The 20,438-nt window shown below is 37.7% G+C and overlaps 2 protein-coding genes across 2 annotated transcripts; both read left to right on the forward strand.

The window, feature by feature from the left end:
• Nucleotides 1-2,254: 2,254 nt before the first annotated feature.
• Nucleotides 2,255-5,910, forward strand: LOC141834580 (perakine reductase-like). The gene is made up of 7 exons (XM_074721896.1): nt 2,255-2,353; nt 2,466-2,633; nt 2,727-2,930; nt 3,018-3,190; nt 3,485-3,581; nt 3,711-3,864; nt 5,563-5,910. Exons 1-7 carry the CDS (start codon nt 2,294-2,296, stop codon nt 5,754-5,756), a joined length of 1,050 nt encoding a protein of 349 aa, XP_074577997.1. The 5' UTR covers nt 2,255-2,293; the 3' UTR covers nt 5,757-5,910.
• A 10,164-nt stretch (nt 5,911-16,074) lies between these two features.
• On the forward strand, nt 16,075-19,766 carry LOC141834594 (perakine reductase-like). The gene is made up of 7 exons (XM_074721911.1): nt 16,075-16,173; nt 16,283-16,450; nt 16,543-16,746; nt 16,834-17,006; nt 17,301-17,397; nt 17,527-17,680; nt 19,390-19,766. Exons 1-7 carry the CDS (start codon nt 16,114-16,116, stop codon nt 19,581-19,583), a joined length of 1,050 nt encoding a protein of 349 aa, XP_074578012.1. The 5' UTR covers nt 16,075-16,113; the 3' UTR covers nt 19,584-19,766.
• Nucleotides 19,767-20,438: the final 672 nt, after the last annotated feature.

Consider the following 20,438-nt stretch of genomic DNA (forward strand, 5'->3'; position numbering starts at 1 on the left):
GTTATTGTAAAAATATTTGACTATTGAGCATTTTGAATGTAGTCACTGGATGAATTACATCTTAAAGATTAATCAGGTAACATTTAGACACCTATCACTACAAGAATTCAGGTATTTAGCGACGATAATATATCGTCGCTATAAGCTTGTCGCAAACTAACATTAGCGACGAAATTTTGACAATTCGTCGATAACATTAGCGACGAAATAATAATCGTCGCTAATCCCCGAAAATTCATCGCTAACGTTAGCGACGAATTGTCAAAATTTCGTCGCTAAAGTTAGCGTCGAATTGTCAAAATTTCGTCGCTAACGTTAGCGACGAATTATCAAAATTTCATCGCTAACACCTCGAAATATGTCAGCGGAGAATCTCGAAGGTTAGCGACGAATTTAACCAAATTCGTCGTTAACCCGTTAGCGACGAATGCATATAATCGTCGCTAACTAACAGATTTTCTATGATTTCGTGGTTAACTAGCAGATTTTCTGCTCCCGTTTCTCTTTTTTCCCCTTATATCCTGTAATATATGCACATACAATAAACCCTAATACATACACATCACAAAATAACATTCAATAACATATTCACACACAACAAACACAAAGTTTAACACAAAGTTTATCACATAAATTTATCACATCACAAAGTTTGACACAATGTTTAACACAAAGTTTATCACATCACAACAAATACAAAGTTTAATACAAAGTTTCACAATACAAACAAGCTCCCCGATAATTATATGGTCCAAGTTCCTTTGGATATCCAGTGTAGTACCTGTAATTTGAAAACAATATCATGTAAAATTAGAATCTAAAGATACATGTTATACCAAGGAAATGACAATGAAACAATGACCCAAAAAAAAACAAAGTACTTGAAGAATATAAATAAACCGGATCACTTTTTCTAGCAAACCAAGTGGAAATATCCATTCTCAGTTTGATTTCATTCTTTAAATCAGAAAGTATAACCTAGTGAATTGATAAATGATACCTTTAACTCATATTCAGATTGCACATACCTTTACCTCATAGCTTAAGGATAAATGATACATTGATGAATTGATGAGGAAGAGAACATTAAGTAAGATAATTATAGGATGACATTATTTGCAGAATCCTTCCCTGCTGATCCACCATATGTTAAACAAAAAGGAGAACTCATTCATCCATCAATAGAAATCATTGAACTAGAAAAAAAAAGCATATGAAAGCTTATCATACCTGTGTCAAAGAATATGTTACAACAGTAATGCCAAAAAGTTCAGCTCTCTTCAAAGCCTGTCAAGATATAAAGAAAATATAAATGAAAATTTCATATTAGTAAAAAAAGATATACACCGTAAGCAATCAACCTCTAAGTAAATCCACTGCATATGCTCAGGATCATCAGCATCAAAAGATTTCCCATGATGGACCTATCAAACCAAAAAAATGATAAGAATAGTGGACTGAAACACAAGATACGAGAGATTGAAAGTAATATTGCAATACCTCCCCCATTTGATCAGATGTGCATACTCAATACAGTGAGCAGCAGTTCTAGGGGTCTCTGCAAGAATACATAATGGAAACTTCACTTGTGGTGGGAAAAGCCATATGTTGCATTCAAAACAAGGAGGTAAGATTACTCCTTATTTATAATCAAACCTCCTATAGCAGTCTTAAAATAAAAATATCTTTTTAATTTTTTATTTTGAGAATTAAGGGGTCTTTATTTTTTTATAAAAAAAATTGAGGAGTTTTTGGTAATTTCAAATTAAAGGGCTAAATTTGATTCGAAACCCAACGGGCATCCTTACCGAACCAAATAGTCAACCTTGCGTGAGGTCCTTGCTTACGTCAGATCCGCACCACTTGCGTTAACGACTCACAACCCACCGACCGAATTCTCCATGTGTAGCATAAATTGAGCCAATTTATAATCAAAGCTACTATGGCAGTCTTAAAATAAAAATATCTTTTTAATTTTTGCTTTTGAGAATTAAGGGGTCTTTATTTTTTTTAAAAAAAAATTGAGGAGTTTTTGGTAATTTCAAATTAAAGGGCTAAATTTGATTTGAAAGTTGAAACCCAACAGGCATCCTTACCCGAACCAAATAGTCAACCTTGCATGAGGTCCTTGCTTACGTCAGATCCGCACCAACTGCTTCCATGACTCACAACCCAGCGACCGAATTCTCCATGTTACCCCCATCCAAACCCTATAAAATCGATCGAGTTCTCTGCCAGGGCCTGCTCACTGCAGGTGATCCCGGTTACCCCCAACAATCTTCACATCCAAGCAATGGCGGAGCAAGTCCAAGTCCAGATCCCCAGAGTGAAGTTGGGCAGCCATGGATTCGAGGTTCATCTTCCCTTCCTTCATGGATCGTGTTTTTGTTGTTGTTGTTGTTGTTGTTGATTTCCCCAAAGATCTTTTTTTTTCTTTTTACTCCAATTTGTTGTGGCGACGGCAGGTTTCTAAACTAGGGTTTGGGTGCATGGGTCTCACTGGCGCGTACAATTCCCCTGTCAGTGAAGAAGCTGGCATTGCCATCATCAAGCATGCTTTCAACAGGGGCGTCACCTTCTTTGACACCTCCGATGTATATGGACCCCACACAAATGAGATTTTGCTGGGGAAGGTTTTGTATCTCGTCGCTCGCTACATTTCTTGCCTGCGGTAAAGATCGCGCGAAATGAAGAGGCATTGATGCTTTTTTGACATATTTCTTCAGGCCTTGAAGCAATTGCCGCGTGAAAAGATCCAAGTAGCCACGAAGTTTGGAATTGTCGGTTTGGATGCAAAAGGTGTGGTGGTCAATGGTAAGCCTGAGTATGTGCGGGCCTGTTGCGAAGAAAGCCTCAATCGACTCGGAGTGGATTACATTGATCTTTACTACCAGCACCGAATTGATAAGACTGTTCCGATAGAGGAGACTGTAAGTTGACTCTAAAAATCGTGTCTGCTACATAATTCTTCTGAAATTTGAGATGTAGTGGCTCATGCTATTTATTTGGTTAAGCAGATGGGGGAGCTCAAGAAGTTGGTGGAAGAAGGAAAAGTGAAGTATATTGGGCTATCAGAGGCTAGTCCAAGCACTATCAGACGCGCTCATGCTGTGCATCCAATTACTGCATTACAAATGGAATGGTCTCTTTGGACGCGTGATATTGAGCCAGAGATAGTCCCACTTTGCAGGTCTAATTACTTTACTTGTTCAGCTTCCTGTGTTCTAAAGCCCAATCTATGTAGTTTTTGCCATACCATTAGTTTAAGGGTGTGAAGCATAAAACATTCTCACCGCATGTCTTCTATCTCTCACTGATATATTGGAACATAGAGACAAATGCTACGTCCTGCGGTTTAGCTTCTACCTCAAAGATGCATAGGGGAGCATATCATTTTTCACTAGCTAGCTCTATTTTAGTATCATGGGCTACTTAAGTAGTACTGGAATTTTTAATACTCATTTTTCCTCAAATGTTCATGTAGGGAACTCGGCATTGGAATAGTTCCATACAGCCCTATTGGACGAGGTTTTTTCGCTGGTAGAGGAGTCACTGTGAATTTGCCTTCAGATACAATTATGGTATCCACTCTCATCATCTACAACATACCTTGAACATTTTGGCAAATTAAACTAGGTGATTTTTCATAAATAGATGACAGCATGCTAGTTGCTAATGTTGAATTTGTACCTTTTCTATGACTTCACTAGACTAATATCGAAAGATTCAGTGGTGAGAATTTGGAAAAGAACAAAGTTCTCTATCTGCGAGTGGAGAATCTGGCCAAGAAACATCACTGTAGCCCTGTTCAACTTGCTTTGGCTTGGGTTCTCCACCAAGGTGATGATGTGGTTCCTATTCCAGGTAAGGAATTGTTTGCATGCATCAATATTGCAATTGCCATTGAAGCAGTAATGTTACTACTATATTCTAAGATGTAAAGTGCTTTATGTCTAGTTGGTTGAGAATGGAATTGTTTATTATAATACTTTTTCACGTCTAGATGTTCTAACATTGTGATCACTCCAAAAGGTGAGATAACTGAAGATTTGACTGATGAAGTAACATATGTAAAACCCATCTACCTTTCATTTCTTGGTTCATGTTCTAGTCTCGCCTACTATACTCTACTATCCATCCAAATTAGATAAAAGTACTCATAATTTGCTCTAGGATTTCAATAACTGATGACCATCAGTTATTTAGATCGTGTAAGCAAGCTTGCAGAGCCACACAGACAAACACACACAAATTGCTGTGACGGTAGCAATTCGCTAATCTAGTTAATTTATTTCTTAATTGGAATAATTCAGTTCCTAGGTGAAGGAAGGGGTTAGTATCTTTAAATGAAAAAAGAATCTCAGTTCTTTTGACCTCTGTAGAAATCTTCATAGGAAAAATTAAATTATTTTCCTATATCTATTTTTACACTTTCTTGTTGTAGAATTTCAGTTACATGAATATTCTGTTAGAAATATTTGCATGCAGTGTTCTTGAGCTATTTGTTCCTTTTCCTAGTTTTTTAATCTTCACCCACGAATCTTTCACTTCCATTTTCTGTTATTAACATTGATCATTGTTCCTTTGTGAAAATTTTTCTTGGGAGTTTGGTCTTTTCATATAAGAGCTATGTCACCAAAGGTTGATGCATGCTGTCATTAAAAAATGTTTGGTAAAGTAGGTTGAAATTCTGCATTATGCAGAGATTTTTTAAACCAAGTGTCCTTGTGAATGGACCAATATAGCATCTTTCCCTTTTAAATTTTTGTAAACAAATCTCAAATTGCATATAGAACTTTAGCTACAGAACTGGTGAGTCTTCAACTCTTCGCTTGGTACGGAAAGATTATAAAATTGGACGTCGTTAGTAATTTACAAGAAAAAGATAGTTGGGTTGTTGCGCATAAAGCTTATTTAGTCAATAACGGGAGAAGTTTTACTCTTAGCAGAATCTACCTCCATACTTCCTGTAAATCTTGGAAGCCTTAGAGATGGTTGTGATGAATCAGATATGATGGCTTAGAAAAAAATGATTCCAGTCTCCTCTTTAGCTCTTATTCAAAATTTAACATCATTGAGAAAATGATTAGCCACTAGAATTCATGAATTTTCATTATCAGCTACTGATATCTGCAGTTAGCATCTTCCGATATCATCCTGTAAAAGATCGTGCCTGAGTCATTTCATGGGGATATGCTGAATTTATGCCTAGTTTGTAGACGGTCATATCCTTTGATCTGCTAAAGAATTTGTCAAAACTTTGGCTTTTTTACATGGACGCAGCACTTGTATTACTATTTTGTCACGAGAAATTGAGAATTGCATGATATGACTTGCTTTGTGAAACTGAATCGAATGTTTTCAGGTTTGAATGATAAATACCAAACATTATTACCCAACTTCATGAACTGTTATACATACAGAAGCTTCTATGCTAGATTTGGATTGTTGCGGCTGACTTGTTACCAAGGATAATATATTTGAAATTCTTGTCTTTAAACATCCAAGAGGGTCATGAACTTCTTGCTTGATTGAATTGATGATTCTATTTTGACCTCTCAGGTACAACCAAGGTGAAGAACTTGGATTTAAACATTGAGTCTTTGAAGGTAAAGCTCACAAAGGAGGATTTGGAAGAACTATCTGATGCAGTGCGGGAAGAAGAGGTAGCAGGCTATAGGTCATACCGTAGTATGGAGTCATTCAGCTGGAAATATGCCGACACACCTCCCATGCATGCCAATCCATCAGCATAGGCCGATTATTGTTCTTCCAACTATTTTGGGTCAATTACACGAGTCTTCTCTTCCGGCAGCATAAGTCTGTGATCATGTATGTTACCTAAGATATAATGTGATGTTTTCTTTCCATCATTGATACTTAATAAACACGATGCATTTCAAACTTTGTAATTTTCCAGCGATTTAATACAATGTGGTATTTGTTGGTATGATGTATGGCATCATTACTACAATATTAATATGGTTCGAATCACTGGAAGATCCCTGTAGATAGCTTCAACCAATTTAAAGATTCAGATTTTGCCAAGTTTTTCACTTGTTTTACAAAGTTTGATTTCTGTGATTTGTCCTTTGGTGCATGGTTCTGCATCTCTTTGATAAATTGTAGTATACGTCACTTAACACCATTGTGCTCGCCTCTGAAGAGACTGCGCCGGTGTTGGGGCGGAGGCCGAAGGTTCCTGAGGCCGCCCCAGATCAGCTTGAAACGAGCTCTGGTCAGGGGCGACAGTGAGCTAGGCCGGCCGGCGATGACGAGGAGCTTCGATGGGCGATGGCGTGCTCAGGCAAGCGGCGACAGCGACCTCTAGTGGTCGACGGCAGGAAGCTATGGCGAGGGGAGACAACGAACTCGTCAACCTCCAGTTGGCACTGACGACAGCCGTCGCCGCCGTGGTCGTCTCGGTTAAACCCGTCTCCCACGCGATCCTTCCTTTGATCCGTAGGGTTATTTTCCGTCTTCTTTCCTTTTCCTCGAATCTTTCTTGGTTACAGATTCATGATCCATTTTCCTGTTTGTTTCCTCTATGTGCTGCAGTTTTGTGCCCTTTTACGTATACCTTGAACGACATCCTGTCAATCTTCTTCTTCTTGGGTAATGGGTTGTTTACGGTGTCGAGCAGCTTTGCCGTCGGGATGACTTGCGCTTTCTCAAGTGGTATCTTCTTGTCTTTTCTCGTATCACAAGAAATTAATATATGCCTATCTAATGGATTCAAATACGCGATTTAGGCATTTTTAATAATATTTTGTGGGAAATGGAAACTGCTGCATAACATTGGAACTTCTTCTCTGAGGGGAAGGAAAGTAAGTAACAAAATAAAGGTTGAAATTACTTCGCTCGAGATCTGGATGAATTATCAGACACTTGGTTCGTCATCCAGCAGCAGCCTGCTGAGTCCTCCATCCAGTAGCAGCCTGCCGAGTCCTCCATCCGACAGCAGCCTGCCGAATCCTCCATCCGGCAGTAGCCTGCCGAGTCCTCCATCCGGCAGCAGCCTGCCGAATCCTCCATCCGGCAGCAGCCTGCCGAGTCCTCCATCCGGCAGCAGCCTGTCGAATCCCTCATCCGGCCATACCTTGGCCGAATCCCTACCTTGGCCGAATTCCTAGCCTGACCAGATCCTCCTATCCGGCAGGAGCCGGACCGGATCCTTCCATCCGGCAGGACACGGCCACTCGGCCACACGGCCATACGACCACTCGGCCACTCGGCCACTCGGCCACACGGCCACTCGGCCACTCGGCCACACGGCCACACGGCCACTCGGCCACACGGCCATTCGACCACTCAACCACTCGGCCACTCGGCCACTCGGCCACTCAGCCCACTCAGCAGCTCAGCTCTGCCACTCAATCCTCCCATTTGGCTAAGCATACGCCGGATCCTCCCATTCGGCCAAGCATATGCCTAATCCCTCCATTCGGCTAAGCATAGGCCGAATCCTCTCATTCGGCTAAGCATATGCCGAATCCTTCCACCCACGTTGCCCTGGCCCACCTCATCATGACTTTCTGACAAGCCCACGCCCCCATATTTAATGCTATATCTCTGCGGCATGCACCGCTGCATACTTTACCGGCGATGGGACAACGAACTCGATTATTCCTGTCACTTCATTAATCATGAAGGGACATTCCTTAAATGATGACGTGACAGGTATGCACGCTCATCTCCCTTTAAAAGACCACTCCTGCGGCAGGTAAACGTTCTCTCCGAACTCTCTCAACTTTTACACGCTCAAGTTCTCCTTCTACTGTTCATCTTCTTCCTCTCCGTTTTCTCCACTGACTTGAGCGTCAGAGTGGTCGCGCCGGGGCAACACCTGGCCTTCCTACTCACATTCCTTGGGTTTGCAGGCCATCCCAGAAGCTCTCATCAACTCCGACGAAGGCTCAGGCGACTGTGAAGCCTTCATCGCCCTCAGTGTCATCTATTGTTCATAGCCCCCGGCGAGGAAGGTCCGGTGACGTGTCCAGACGCACTTCTCAACCGGAACAGATTCCATGAAAATGTAAACCATTTAAGTAAGATGGCAGCACAAAATATGATTACCTAGGTCAATTAGACTATCATCTAGCAGAGGGTCGTCATTGGCGTAGCTAGGATCTTTAACTGTCCTGGGCTAAATTATGAAAATAATAATACATATATGTATAATAAACATTTAACAAACATATAGCATTTAGATACCAATATCCTTTTACAGAGTTTAAATTTCATATAAAGTACTTCAATATCTACTTAAGTTGTACTCGACGAGATTTTAGAGTGTAAAACTCGTCTATTACTGATTCCAAATCTATTTTCTCAGACAATTATCGTTCTATGTAGAGAATCATGCAATCGAAAAATAAATTATTATCCGTCTTGTTGCTACATGTTATTTTGAGAGAAATTTATGGCTAAAAAGGTTCTCTTTGCTATTGCAGTTGATGCAGAAAGAGTCAATACAAGATGAATCAATCTCTGAATTATAACATAATTCTCAACCTTTTTGGCCACAACCATTTTTCTATATAATGCAGAAAAGTAGAAATTTATTAAAACTCAGGATAACAAACTATGTCAAATTAATAGTATTTCAATTTGGGTTCCTGGATGCGTCGAACGACAAATAAAAGAAAACTCTTTTTTCTTCTATTAAACCACATGAGTAGGGTTTTTTTAAAAAAAAAATTGGATTGTATTGACTTTAATTGTTGGACTACATTGGGTTTAGATTGTACTGAGCTAGATTGACTCCATATGCCTTGACTTAACTACACTAAAATAATATATTAGCTCCAATTGTTGGGTTGCACTGGGCTGGAGCCCAATGCAACCTAGCATTGGCTATGCCCATGGCAGTCGTATTACAATCTAATACCCAGATAGAACATACCGCTCGATAGAGATGAATTGAGCGTGGAGGTCGACCGTTGATGACCTCAACGTAAGCACTTTTTGAATGTATCCTCATAACTGATGGGAAACTTCTATGGGGTTGAGTAGCTAATCATCTCCAAAATTAATTAGTTTGAAGAGTTAAAAATTTGGATTAACAAAAATATATATATATATAATCACATTACACTATTTAGTAACGTTTAATCCTATTATTATCAAAATATCCAAAATATAATTTTAACATGGGAATCAAAAGTAGGCATAGAATAGTCAAGAAAAACAAAATGAGAGGTTAGTGGTTGAGATAAAATCCCATTATAAAATTGAGTATCTCTAGCTAATGTCATAACTTGGGCATTCAATTCATCATTTTCCACCTTTTAACTCGACGTTTTATTATTTTTTCTCGTTTCAAACTGTTTGTCATGCATTTCAAATATATCCTTATATATGGGGTGGTAGAATAAGCTTTCTTTCTTCATTTGTGCAATATTTTTTTGTAAATTTTTTATAGTATAAATTCCATATTACATTAAAATTTGTCTCGTGGTTAGGCTCTCACGTATATCTTTTTTATAATATTATCAATAAAAATAATATAATTATTATTATTATATAATATCAATAATATTAAATTTTTTATTAAAAAGTCATTGTAGTAGAATATTTTAATTTCATTATCCACTTTCCATGTATGTCTATAAATAGGTTGGCTCTCTTTGAATTTTCAAGTTATATATATTGATATCGACCGATTTTCAAGTTATATATATTGATATTTTATGACCGTTTAAAGTAAAGCTACATAATTTTTTTTTTAATATTTTAAAATAATAAAAAAATTCTTTAAATATATTAATAATATTATTATTTAAAAATATGATAAAAAAACTTACTTATAATGCTCAACTAGTTCATATGCAAGTTCTGTCATGATAACAAATATAAGTTATTTATGTATTTAATAAGTTCATTATATATCATCGTTCCAAAGTTTAAATTTAATAAATTATTATAACCTAATTAATGATATATATATTTAAAGATATCTATATTAAGAAAAAAGAATGATATAACAATAAAGGAGATTTAACCAGAGTATTTTTATTAATTCAGTAGTTAGATGGGTCTTTGAACTTGACCGTTTGGAAATTCTATTTTAAAAAATAATAATATTGATTATTTTAAATAATTCGATTCAATTTCAATTTTAAAATTCATTCGATTAAATTGAATAGATTGAGATTATCGACCGAATTGAATCGAATTGGAACTACACCACTAGTGGTGCTGGTTTGAATATGATACTAGTTTGAAACCAACATCACAGTGCAATGCGATCAGGTTTAGCACTTGATAGATCTATTTTATTCAAAACCTACATCAACACAAATACTTTTTTTCTGATTAACCTCAAATCAAGTACAGGATAATCAATAGAAAATTCAATTAAAACTGAAAATTAATTATCTATAAGGATAACTTCTTTTTTTAAAGAAAAAAAATCAATCTCTAAGATAATTTATCTCGTATTGTAGCATGAAGTGCAAGAACACAAGCTGAAGGTCTCACCCTAAGTAAAATGACACACCCAAACTATGATATTGTATTCAAAGAACAATATTATTGTGTTACTGAATTTCAAAATATAGCATCACAATAGTGCTGATTTCAAAATATAACATTATAATGATACTAATTTTAGAATTTATGCAGTACCAAAATGAGGTTGTTCTTTGAAAATTAACACCAGAGTGGTGATGCATTCAAAGAAGAACACCAAAGTAGTGTTGATTTTTAAAAATTAGCATCGTCGTTGTGTTGATTTTCAAAAATCAGTACTACCATGGTGTTGATTTTCAAAGAGTAGTATCACAATGATATTGTTCTTTGAAATCTAATATCACAATCAATTCCACTAAGAAGTAGATGACACATCCCCAAGGCATTTATACATGTTTCTTGTCCCAATGAAAGGCATTTCTACGAGTTGGTTATGTGAATTCTATTTGATGCAATAAAATCAACAAAATTCAATATCAAGAGTACTTGAGCAAATACAACATATATAGATGATGATGAAAAAAAGAAATCAAATCTCGCTGATAGTATTCAGAGAATACTTAATTTTAGATTTACACTTTAAGTTAACTATTTTTGATAAATACCAGATTTGCTACCATGGTAAGAAAAAAAAACAGTAGGTGCATCGATTATTGACTAGTCAAAGACCTAAATAAAATACTTTAGGTTCATTGATATAGCTTAACTGCATCAAAATCATATGTTCCAATGACATCTTGTATTAAATTGATACCATTTATAGCTGTGATTATCATCTAAAGATGATGGGCAATAATCCATGTAATGTAAATTAAATCATGTGAGAGAGAAGATCGAATGTGATTATCATCTAAAGAGGATGGGCAATAATCCATGTAATGTAAATTAAATCATGTGAGAGAGAAGATCGAATGACAGAACTTGTAGGAAGGTTATAAAATAAAAATAGCAACTACTTAAGCACCAGAGGAGTTGATTTATAGGGAAACATATCACAAGGAAATGAAAGATATTGTCCAAAATAATGAAACAAGTCTGTTTGGAGATGAGAAATAAGGTTTAGATAGTAATTAATTGAAGTAGTGCTTAAACATAGTCGAAAATAAAATCTCCATTAATGAATTGCAACGTAGCTATATAAAAATGGCACTTTATAATAGCTAAAGATATGATGACCAAAAATGGCTAAACACTCATAATATAAATTAGTCAGATTAAATCAGCCTCCACTAGGCTGACTACGTAGGACTTTTTGCCCCTATCCAAGTCTAAGTTTACTTTCTTGTTATATGAATTCAAGTTAATTATACATGTATCTAAGAGTATCATACTTTTGACATGCAATGCTTTGACCAAAGACTTTAAGTAACAATCTTAACCACTTGGTCACAGGGTATACATCATATTTTTCAAGGAGTGATGAATTCTCTGTGGGCTACCCAAACACCTTTGAACATTTCGACTTACACCCAATTATCTTGGGTCCACACTTTTTTAGAGATGTTTGTTTAAGATATCAAAGTATAAGTATCTATGACCAAGATGATTTAAATACCGCAAGTCAAAGGAAACTCGGTTTAGATAGAATAATTGACATATCTTTACATGTATAAAACCATATGAAGCATCATAATAAGTTTTCTAATGAACTAATCTAATAGCTAAAGATATGATGACCAAAAATGGCTAAACACTCGTAATATAAATTAGTTAGATTAAATCAATCTCCACTAAGCTGACTACGTCACATCTAGCCCAAGCTTACTTTCTTGTCATATGGATTCAAGTTACTTATACATATATTTAAGAATATCATACTAGTGACATGTAATGCTTTGACCAAAGACTTCAAGTAATAATCCTAACAAGCACGCGGTCACAGGGTGTTGGAACTTGTAGATGGCTAGAGGGGGGTGAATAGCCCTTTCTTTTCGAAACTTAGACGATTTCAGTCCTACAAATTTGTTAGCGCAGCGGAAAATACAACAACAATCAAGAGAACACAGCAATATACGAGGTTCGGGGATAACTTGCCCCTACTCCTCGGCGTGTCCGTAAGGTGGACGAAACCTTGATCTTCGGTAGAACCAGACCCCGGATGAATCCGGCTAATAAGAAGCTCCTTCTCGGTGGAGTTACCTCTCCACAACCAATCTCAAAGATATAATGTAAGCACAGAGATTATAGAAGGATGGATTAAGGCACCAAATAGAACTTACAACACAGCCTTAATCCTGGAATCAACACGAGCACAGCTTCTTCCCGAGAGCAAATCACAGCTTGCACAACCTCAGGCTAGGAAGCTTCAATGAATAGCACAGGAGCACGAAGCACAGAACAGGAGCAAGGAGAGCACCAAGAACAGGAGAACCACGATCGCAAACACAAGCAACAGCACTTCGTTAGGGTTTCAGAATAAGCGATACCTCCCTCTTCTTCCTCTCCTCCTTTTAGCCAACGTCCTCTGAGTTCACTGCACTGATCACCTGATCATTCTCGGTGCAGCTCAGAGCGTCGTTGCCTTGTCTTTTTCCTGAAACCGAAATGTTATCACAACTTGATAAACCTGTGCACAAGGAAAGCAAAACCTTGACTCTCCTTTCTCTTCATTAAATTCAAACCTTCACCTGCAAACTTTAGACAATTAGCGAAGCAATGACAGAAAAATCAGGAGGGACAGTAGATAAAGTATAATCGATCAACCGATCGATCAAACGTCGTAAAAACTCCTCAGTAACGTGGGTAATCGATCAATTGATCGATTACCCCCTGCCTTAATCGATCGGCCGATCGATTAAGGCACGGTAATCGATCAGCCGATCGATTACCGCGCGTAACTCCCTTTCCTCATTAAACCTCTTAATCGATCGCCCAATCGATTAAACCTTAATTATCGGAATTCACAGTAGGTTCCTTAATCGATCACCTGATCGATTAGAATTGGTTCTGTTCAATTCCGAAAAGTCACAGAAGGTTCAGTAATCGATCACCTGATCGATTAACACTTTGACTTCGATAACAGTAGGTTCAGTAATCGATCATCTGGTCGATTAAACAATCTCCTATTGAGTAATCGACTTACTGATCGATTAAAGCAACTTAGACTTTCAATCCTAAGTCAAAGCACAAGTAGGTTAGCTTGGGTCTAACCCGTGCCAACCCCAATTGACCACACAATCAGAGAATACTCTTCCAAGCTTCCTCCGATTGCAATCCCGGTCCTGAGGTAGATTAACGAATCTCCTCTGACCATATCCGGTACCGAGAACGAGCTACCGAGCCCTCTCTGACCTAGTCCGGAGAACGAGCTACCGAGCCCTCTCCGACTTCGTCCGGCCCAGAGAACGAGCTACCGAGCCCTCTCTGACCCAATCCGGAGAACGAGCTACCGAGCCCTCTCCGACTTCGTCCGGTCCAGAGAACGAGCTACCGAGCCCTCTCTGACCCAATCCGGAGAACGAGCTACCGAGCCCTCTCCAACTCCAACCGGTCCAGAGAACGAGCTGCCGAGCCCTCTCTGACCTAGTCCGGAGAACGAGCTACCGAGCCCTCTCCGAACTCAATTCTTAGCGATGAACTTAAATCGGTGTCAACATCAAAACAACAATCAGGACAAGACTGCATCAACACAGGGTACACATCTTCTTTTTCAAGGAGTGATGAATCCTCTATAGGCTATCCAAACACCTTCGAACATTTTGACTTATACTCAATTATCTTGGGTCCATACATTTTTAGAGATGTTTGCTTAAGATATCAAAGTATAAGTATCATGACCAAGATGACTTGAATACCGTAAGTCAAAGGAAACTCACATTTAAGCTTCATTGAGATCTTCATTGACATATCTTTATATGCATAAAACGATATGAAGCATCATAGTAGGTTACTCTAATGGACTAATTATCTTTAACTAGCATCTCACGTTTAACTCTCAACATCTAATATCTCCAGCCAGTAGGAACAGTTGCTTGGTAAATTAAGGAGTTTAAAAATATGTTAATCTCAACAGAATCGATAATATCGGTGTTCATCGATTTATCAACTAGGAATAATTTCAATACATTTATAATTGCACATATAGATATGCTCACTAGTTGTGATTCAATAACAAATTCTCTCATGTTATAAATCATATTGTGGGCATTCAGTAAATGAGTTTAAGATTCAATCAAACACATAGAGAATGCGCGTGAATTTTTATTTATCTAATAAATAATACAACCATAAGATGATAGTCTTAGGATGTCGTCTTTCAAATATAATAAAGATGAGGGCGACACCTAAGACCGAGTAGAGACCGAGGTTGGAGCCCACAGATCAAAGGCTGAGGTTGCCAACTTACTATCCTTCGAGAGTTGTCTAATTCTCTTTGATTTTGACTAATAGCTCAAAATCACATCATTTCGGATGTCGCAGGTCACGTGGCAGTTGCAAGCTTTCGCCGTATCAACTACTAAATGAAGTTTCTTTGTTTTGTATTAAATATGAGATAGTCATCTTGCACATAGAAGGCTTGTTCGCCTTTCATGGGAGATCACGACGAAATATTAAGGAATGACAAATCTTCACTATTATCGCATTAAAATATTTTATAAAGTGATAGATTTGCAACTTCAAAAGTTAAATAGTCATTTTAATGAGGTGAACACAGAGTTGTTGTTATGTATGACTTATCTTGATTCATCAAATTCATTTTCTGCTTATGATAAGAGAAAATTACTTCAGTTTGCTCAATTTTATCCATTCGATTTCTCCCCGATAGAGTTAATGCAACTTGGACACTAACTACTTTATTTTTGACATGCGAAGTAGCAGTTAATTCTTAAGATTGCGGAGATTAGTGAGCTTGCTAAAAGGATGATTTAATTGAAGAAACATCAATTATATACCTTTTGATATATTTACTTTTGAAGTTATTATTGTTAGTACCCATTGCAACTGCAACGGTAGAGAAAGTATTTTCAGTAATAAAAATAAGTAAAATCTCATTCGTAATTGATTGAGAGATAATATGGTAAATAATTATTTGATATCATATATTGAGCGAGAGATGTGTTTTGATATAGTTGATAATGAAATTATTATTCAATATTTTTAAAATATAAAATCTCAAAAAGTGTTATTGTAAAAATATTTGACTATTGAGCATTTTGAATGTAGTCACTGGATGAATTAGGACAGGTCTGCCCATCTTAAAGATTAATCAGGTAACATTTAGACACCTATGTTATAAAAAAAAACAAATAAAAGCAATAGGTAAGATAAATTGAGCCAATTTATAATCAAACCTACTATAGCAGTCTTAAAATAAAAATATCTTTTTAATTTTTTATTTTGAGAATTAAGGGGTCTTTATTTTTTTATAAAAAAAAATTGAGGAGTTTTTGGTAATTTCAAATTAAAGGGCTAAATTTGATTTGAAACCCAACGGGCATCCTTACCGAACCAAATAGTCAACCTTGCGTGAGGTCCTTGCTTACGTCAGATCCGCACCACTTGCTTCCACGATTCACAACCCAGCGACCGAATTCTCCATATTACCCCCATCCAAACCCTATAAAATCGATCGAGTTCTCTGGCAGGGCCTGCTCACTGCAGGTGATCCCGGTTACCCCCAACAATCTTCACATCCAAGCAATGGCGGAGCAAGTCCAAGTCCAGATCCCCAGAGTGAAGTTGGGCAGCCATGGATTCGAGGTTCATCTTTCCTTCCTTCATGGATCGTGTTGTTGTTGTTGTTGTTGTTGTTGTGATTTCCCCAAAGATCTTTTTTTTTTTTTACTCCAATTTGTTGTGGCGACGCCAGGTTTCTAAACTAGGGTTTGGGTGCATGGGTCTCACTGGCGCGTACAATTCCCCTGTCAGTGAAGAAGCTGGCATTGCCATCATCAAGCATGCTTTCAACAGGGGCGTCACCTTCTTTGACACCTCCGATGTATATGGACCCCACACAAATGAGATTTTGCTGGGGAAGGTTTTGTATCTCGTCGCTGGCTACATTTCTCGCCTGCGGTAAAGATCGCGCGAAATGAAGAGACATTGATGCTTTTTGACATATTTCTTCAGGCCTTGAAGCAATTGCCGCGTGAAAAGATCCAAGTAGCCACGAAGTTTGGAATTGTCGGTTTGGATGCAAAAGGTGTGGTGGTCAATGGTAAGCCTGAGTATGTGCGGGCCTGTTGCGAAGAAAGCCTCAATCGACTCGGAGTGGATTACATTGATCTTTACTACCAGCACCGAATTGATAAGACTGTTCCGATAGAGGAGACTGTAAGTTGACTCTAAAAATCGTGTCTTCTACATAGTTCTTCTGAAATTTGAGATATAGTGGCTCATGCTATTCATTTGGTTAAGCAGATGGGGGAGCTCAAGAAGTTGGTGGAAGAAGGAAAAGTGAAGTATATTGGGCTATCAGAGGCTAGCCCAAACACTATCAGACGCGCTCATGCTGTGCATCCAATTACTGCATTACAAATGGAATGGTCTCTTTGGACGCGTGATATTGAGCCAGAGATAGTCCCACTTTGCAGGTCTAATTACTTTACTTGTTCAGCTTCCTGTGTTCTAAAGCCCAATCTATGTAGTTTTTGCCATACCATTAGTTTAAGGGTGTGAAGCATAAAACATTCTCACCGCATGTCTTCTATCTCTCACTGATATATTGGAACATAGAGACAAATGCTACGTCCTGCGGTTTAGCTTCTACCTCAAAGATGCATAGGGGAGCATATCATTTTTCACTAGCTAGCTCTATTTTAGTATCATGGGCTACTTAAGTAGTACTGGAATTTTTAATACTCATTTTTCCTCAAATGTTCATGTAGGGAACTCGGCATTGGAATAGTTCCATACAGCCCTATTGGACGAGGTTTTTTCGCTGGTAGAGGAGTCACTGTGAATTTGCCTTCAGATACAATTATGGTATCCACTATCATCATCTACAACATACCTTGAACATTTTGGCAAATTAAAGTAGGTGATTTTTCATAAATAGATAACAGCATGCTAGTTGCTAATGTTGAATTTGTACCTTTTCTATGACTTCACTAGACTAATATCGAAAGATTCAGTGGTGAGAATTTGGAAAAGAACAAAGTTCTCTATCTGCGAGTGGAGAATCTGGCCAAGAAACATCACTGTAGCCCTGTTCAACTTGCTTTGGCTTGGGCTCTCCACCAAGGGGATGATGTGGTTCCTATTCCAGGTAAGGAATTGTTTGCATGCATCAATATTGCAATTGCCATTGAAGCAGTAATGTTACTACTATATTCTAAGATGTAAAGTGCTTTATGTCTAGTTGGTTGAGAATGGAATTGTTTATTATAATACTTTTTCACGTCTAGATGTTCTAACATTGTGATCACTCCAAAAGGTGAGATAACTGAAGATTTGACTGATGAAGTAACATATGTAAAACCCATCTACCTTTCATTTCTTGGTTCATGTTCTAGTCTCGCCTACTATACTCTACTATCCATCCAAATTAGATAAAAGTACTCATAATTTGCTCTAGGATTTCAATAACTGATGACCATCAGTTATTTAGATCGTGTAAGCAAGCTTGCAGAGCCACACATACAAACACACACAAATTGCTGTGACGGTAGCAATTCGCTAATCTAGTTAATTTATTTCTTAATTGGAATAATTCAGTTCCTTTAGCTAGGTGAAGGAAGGGGTTAGTATCTTTAAATGAAAAAAGAATCTCAGTTCTTTTGACCTCTGTAGAAATCTTCATAGGAAAAATTAAATTATTTTCCTATATCTATTTTTACACTTTCTTGTTGTAGAATTTCAGTTACATGAATATTCTGTTAGAAATATTTGCATGCAGTGTTCTTGAGCTATTTGTTCCTTTTCCTAGTTTTTTAATCTTCACCCACGAATCTTTCACTTCCATTTTCTGTTATTAACATTGATCATTGTTCCTTTGTGAAAATTTTTCTTGGGAGTTTGGTCTTTTCATATAAGAGCTATGTCACCAAAGGTTGATGCATGCTGTCATTAAAAAATGTTTGGTAAAGTGGGTTGAAATTCTGCATTATGCAGAGATTTTTTAAACCAAGTGTCCTTGTGAATGGACCAATATAGCATCTTTCCCTTTTAAATTTTTTGTAAACAAATCTCAAATTGCATATAGAACTTTAGCTACAGAACTGGTGAGTCTTCAACTCTTCGCTTGGTACGGAAAGATTATAAAATTGGACGTCGTTAGTAATTTACAAGAAAAAGATAGTTGGGTTGTTGCGCATAAAGCTTATTTAGTCAATAACGGGAGAAGTTTTAATCTTAGCAGAATCTACCTCCATACTTCCTGTAAAGCTTGGAAGCCTTAGAGATGGTTGTGATGAATCAGATATGATGGCTTAGAAAAAAATGATTCCAGTCTCCTCTTTAGCTCTTATTCAAAATTTAACATCATTGAGAAAATGATTAGCCACTAGAATTCATGAATTTTCATTATCAGCTACTGATATCTGCAGTTAGCATCTTCCGATATCATCCTGTAAAAGATCGTGCCTGAGTCATTTCATGGGGATATGCTGAATTTATGCCTAGTTTGTAGATGGTCATATCCTTTGATCTGCTAAAGAATTTGTCAAAACTTTGGCTTTTTTACATGGACGCAGCACTTGTATTACTATTTTGTCACGAGAAATTGAGAATTGCATGATATGACTTGCTTTGTGAAACTGAATCGAATGTTTTCAGGTTTGAATGATAAATACCAAACATTATTACCCAACTTCATGAACTGTTATACATACAGAAGCTTCTATGCTAGATTTGGATTGTTGCGGCTGACTTGTTACCAAGGATAATATATTTGAAATTCTTGTTTGTCTTTAAACATCCAAGAGTGTCATGAAATTCTTGCTTGATTTAATTGATGATTCTATTTTGACCTCTCAGGTACAACCAAGGTGAAGAACTTGGATGTAAACATTGAGTGTTTGAAGGTAAAGCTCACAAAGGAGGATTTGGAAGAACTATCTGATGCAGTGCGGGAAGAAGAGGTAGCAGGCTATAGGTCATACCGTAGTATTGAGCCATTCAGCTGGAAATATGCCGACACACCTCCCATGCATGCCAATCCATCAGCATAGGCCTGTGATTATTGTTCTTCCAACTATTTTGGGTCAATTACACGAGTCTTCTCTTCCGGCAGCATAGCTCTGTGATCATGTATGTTACCTAAGATATAATGTGATGTTTTCTTTCCATCATTGAGACTTAATTAATAAACACGATGCATTTCAAACTTTGTAATTTTCCAGCGATTTAATACAATGTGGTATTTGTTGGTATGATGTATGGCATCATTACTACAATATAAATATGGTTCGAATCACTGGAAGATCCCTGTAGATAGCTTCAACCAATTTAAAGATTCAGATTTTGCCAAGTTTTTCACTTGTTTTACAAAGTTTGATTTCTGTGATTTGTCCTTTGGTGCATGGTTCTGCATCTCTTTGATAAATTGTAGTATACATCACTTAACACCATTGTGCTCACCTCTGAAGAGACTGCGCCGGTGTTGGGGCGGAGGCCGAAGGTTCCTGAGGCCGCCCCAGATCAGCTTGACACCTCACCGGCTGCGAGCTAGAGCGCACAGCGAACGTGAGCTTGACCGTGCGACAGCCGCGTGCTTGGGCTAAAGCGGTCGTGAGTTTCAGTTCACGGTCGTCCCGGCGAGCTAGCTCGTGATAGCCACAAGCTCGAGCAGGCAGCGACCGTTAGCTCGGTGTTCCGGTCAAATGTCGCTGACAGTCAATCCATTAGTCAAGAAAATGTCATTTCAACTTTAGCGGGCCCTGGTAGGATGAAGACATGAAAGATCACTACAAACGAACGGATTAGCTGGTGCCGAGGATCCCGGCAGGCCACTCCGACGTTCAAGTCAGTTTCCGACGAAGGTTGCAGAAGAAGGAGAAAAAGCAGTAGTTGTAAAATGCAAGAGT

The sequence above is a fragment of the Curcuma longa genome, chromosome 9 (assembly GCF_044706935.1).
Source record: "Curcuma longa cultivar G26 ecotype Majalengka, Jawa Barat chromosome 9, ITB_CL_G26_1.1, whole genome shotgun sequence".
NCBI lineage: Eukaryota > Viridiplantae > Streptophyta > Magnoliopsida > Zingiberales > Zingiberaceae > Curcuma > Curcuma longa.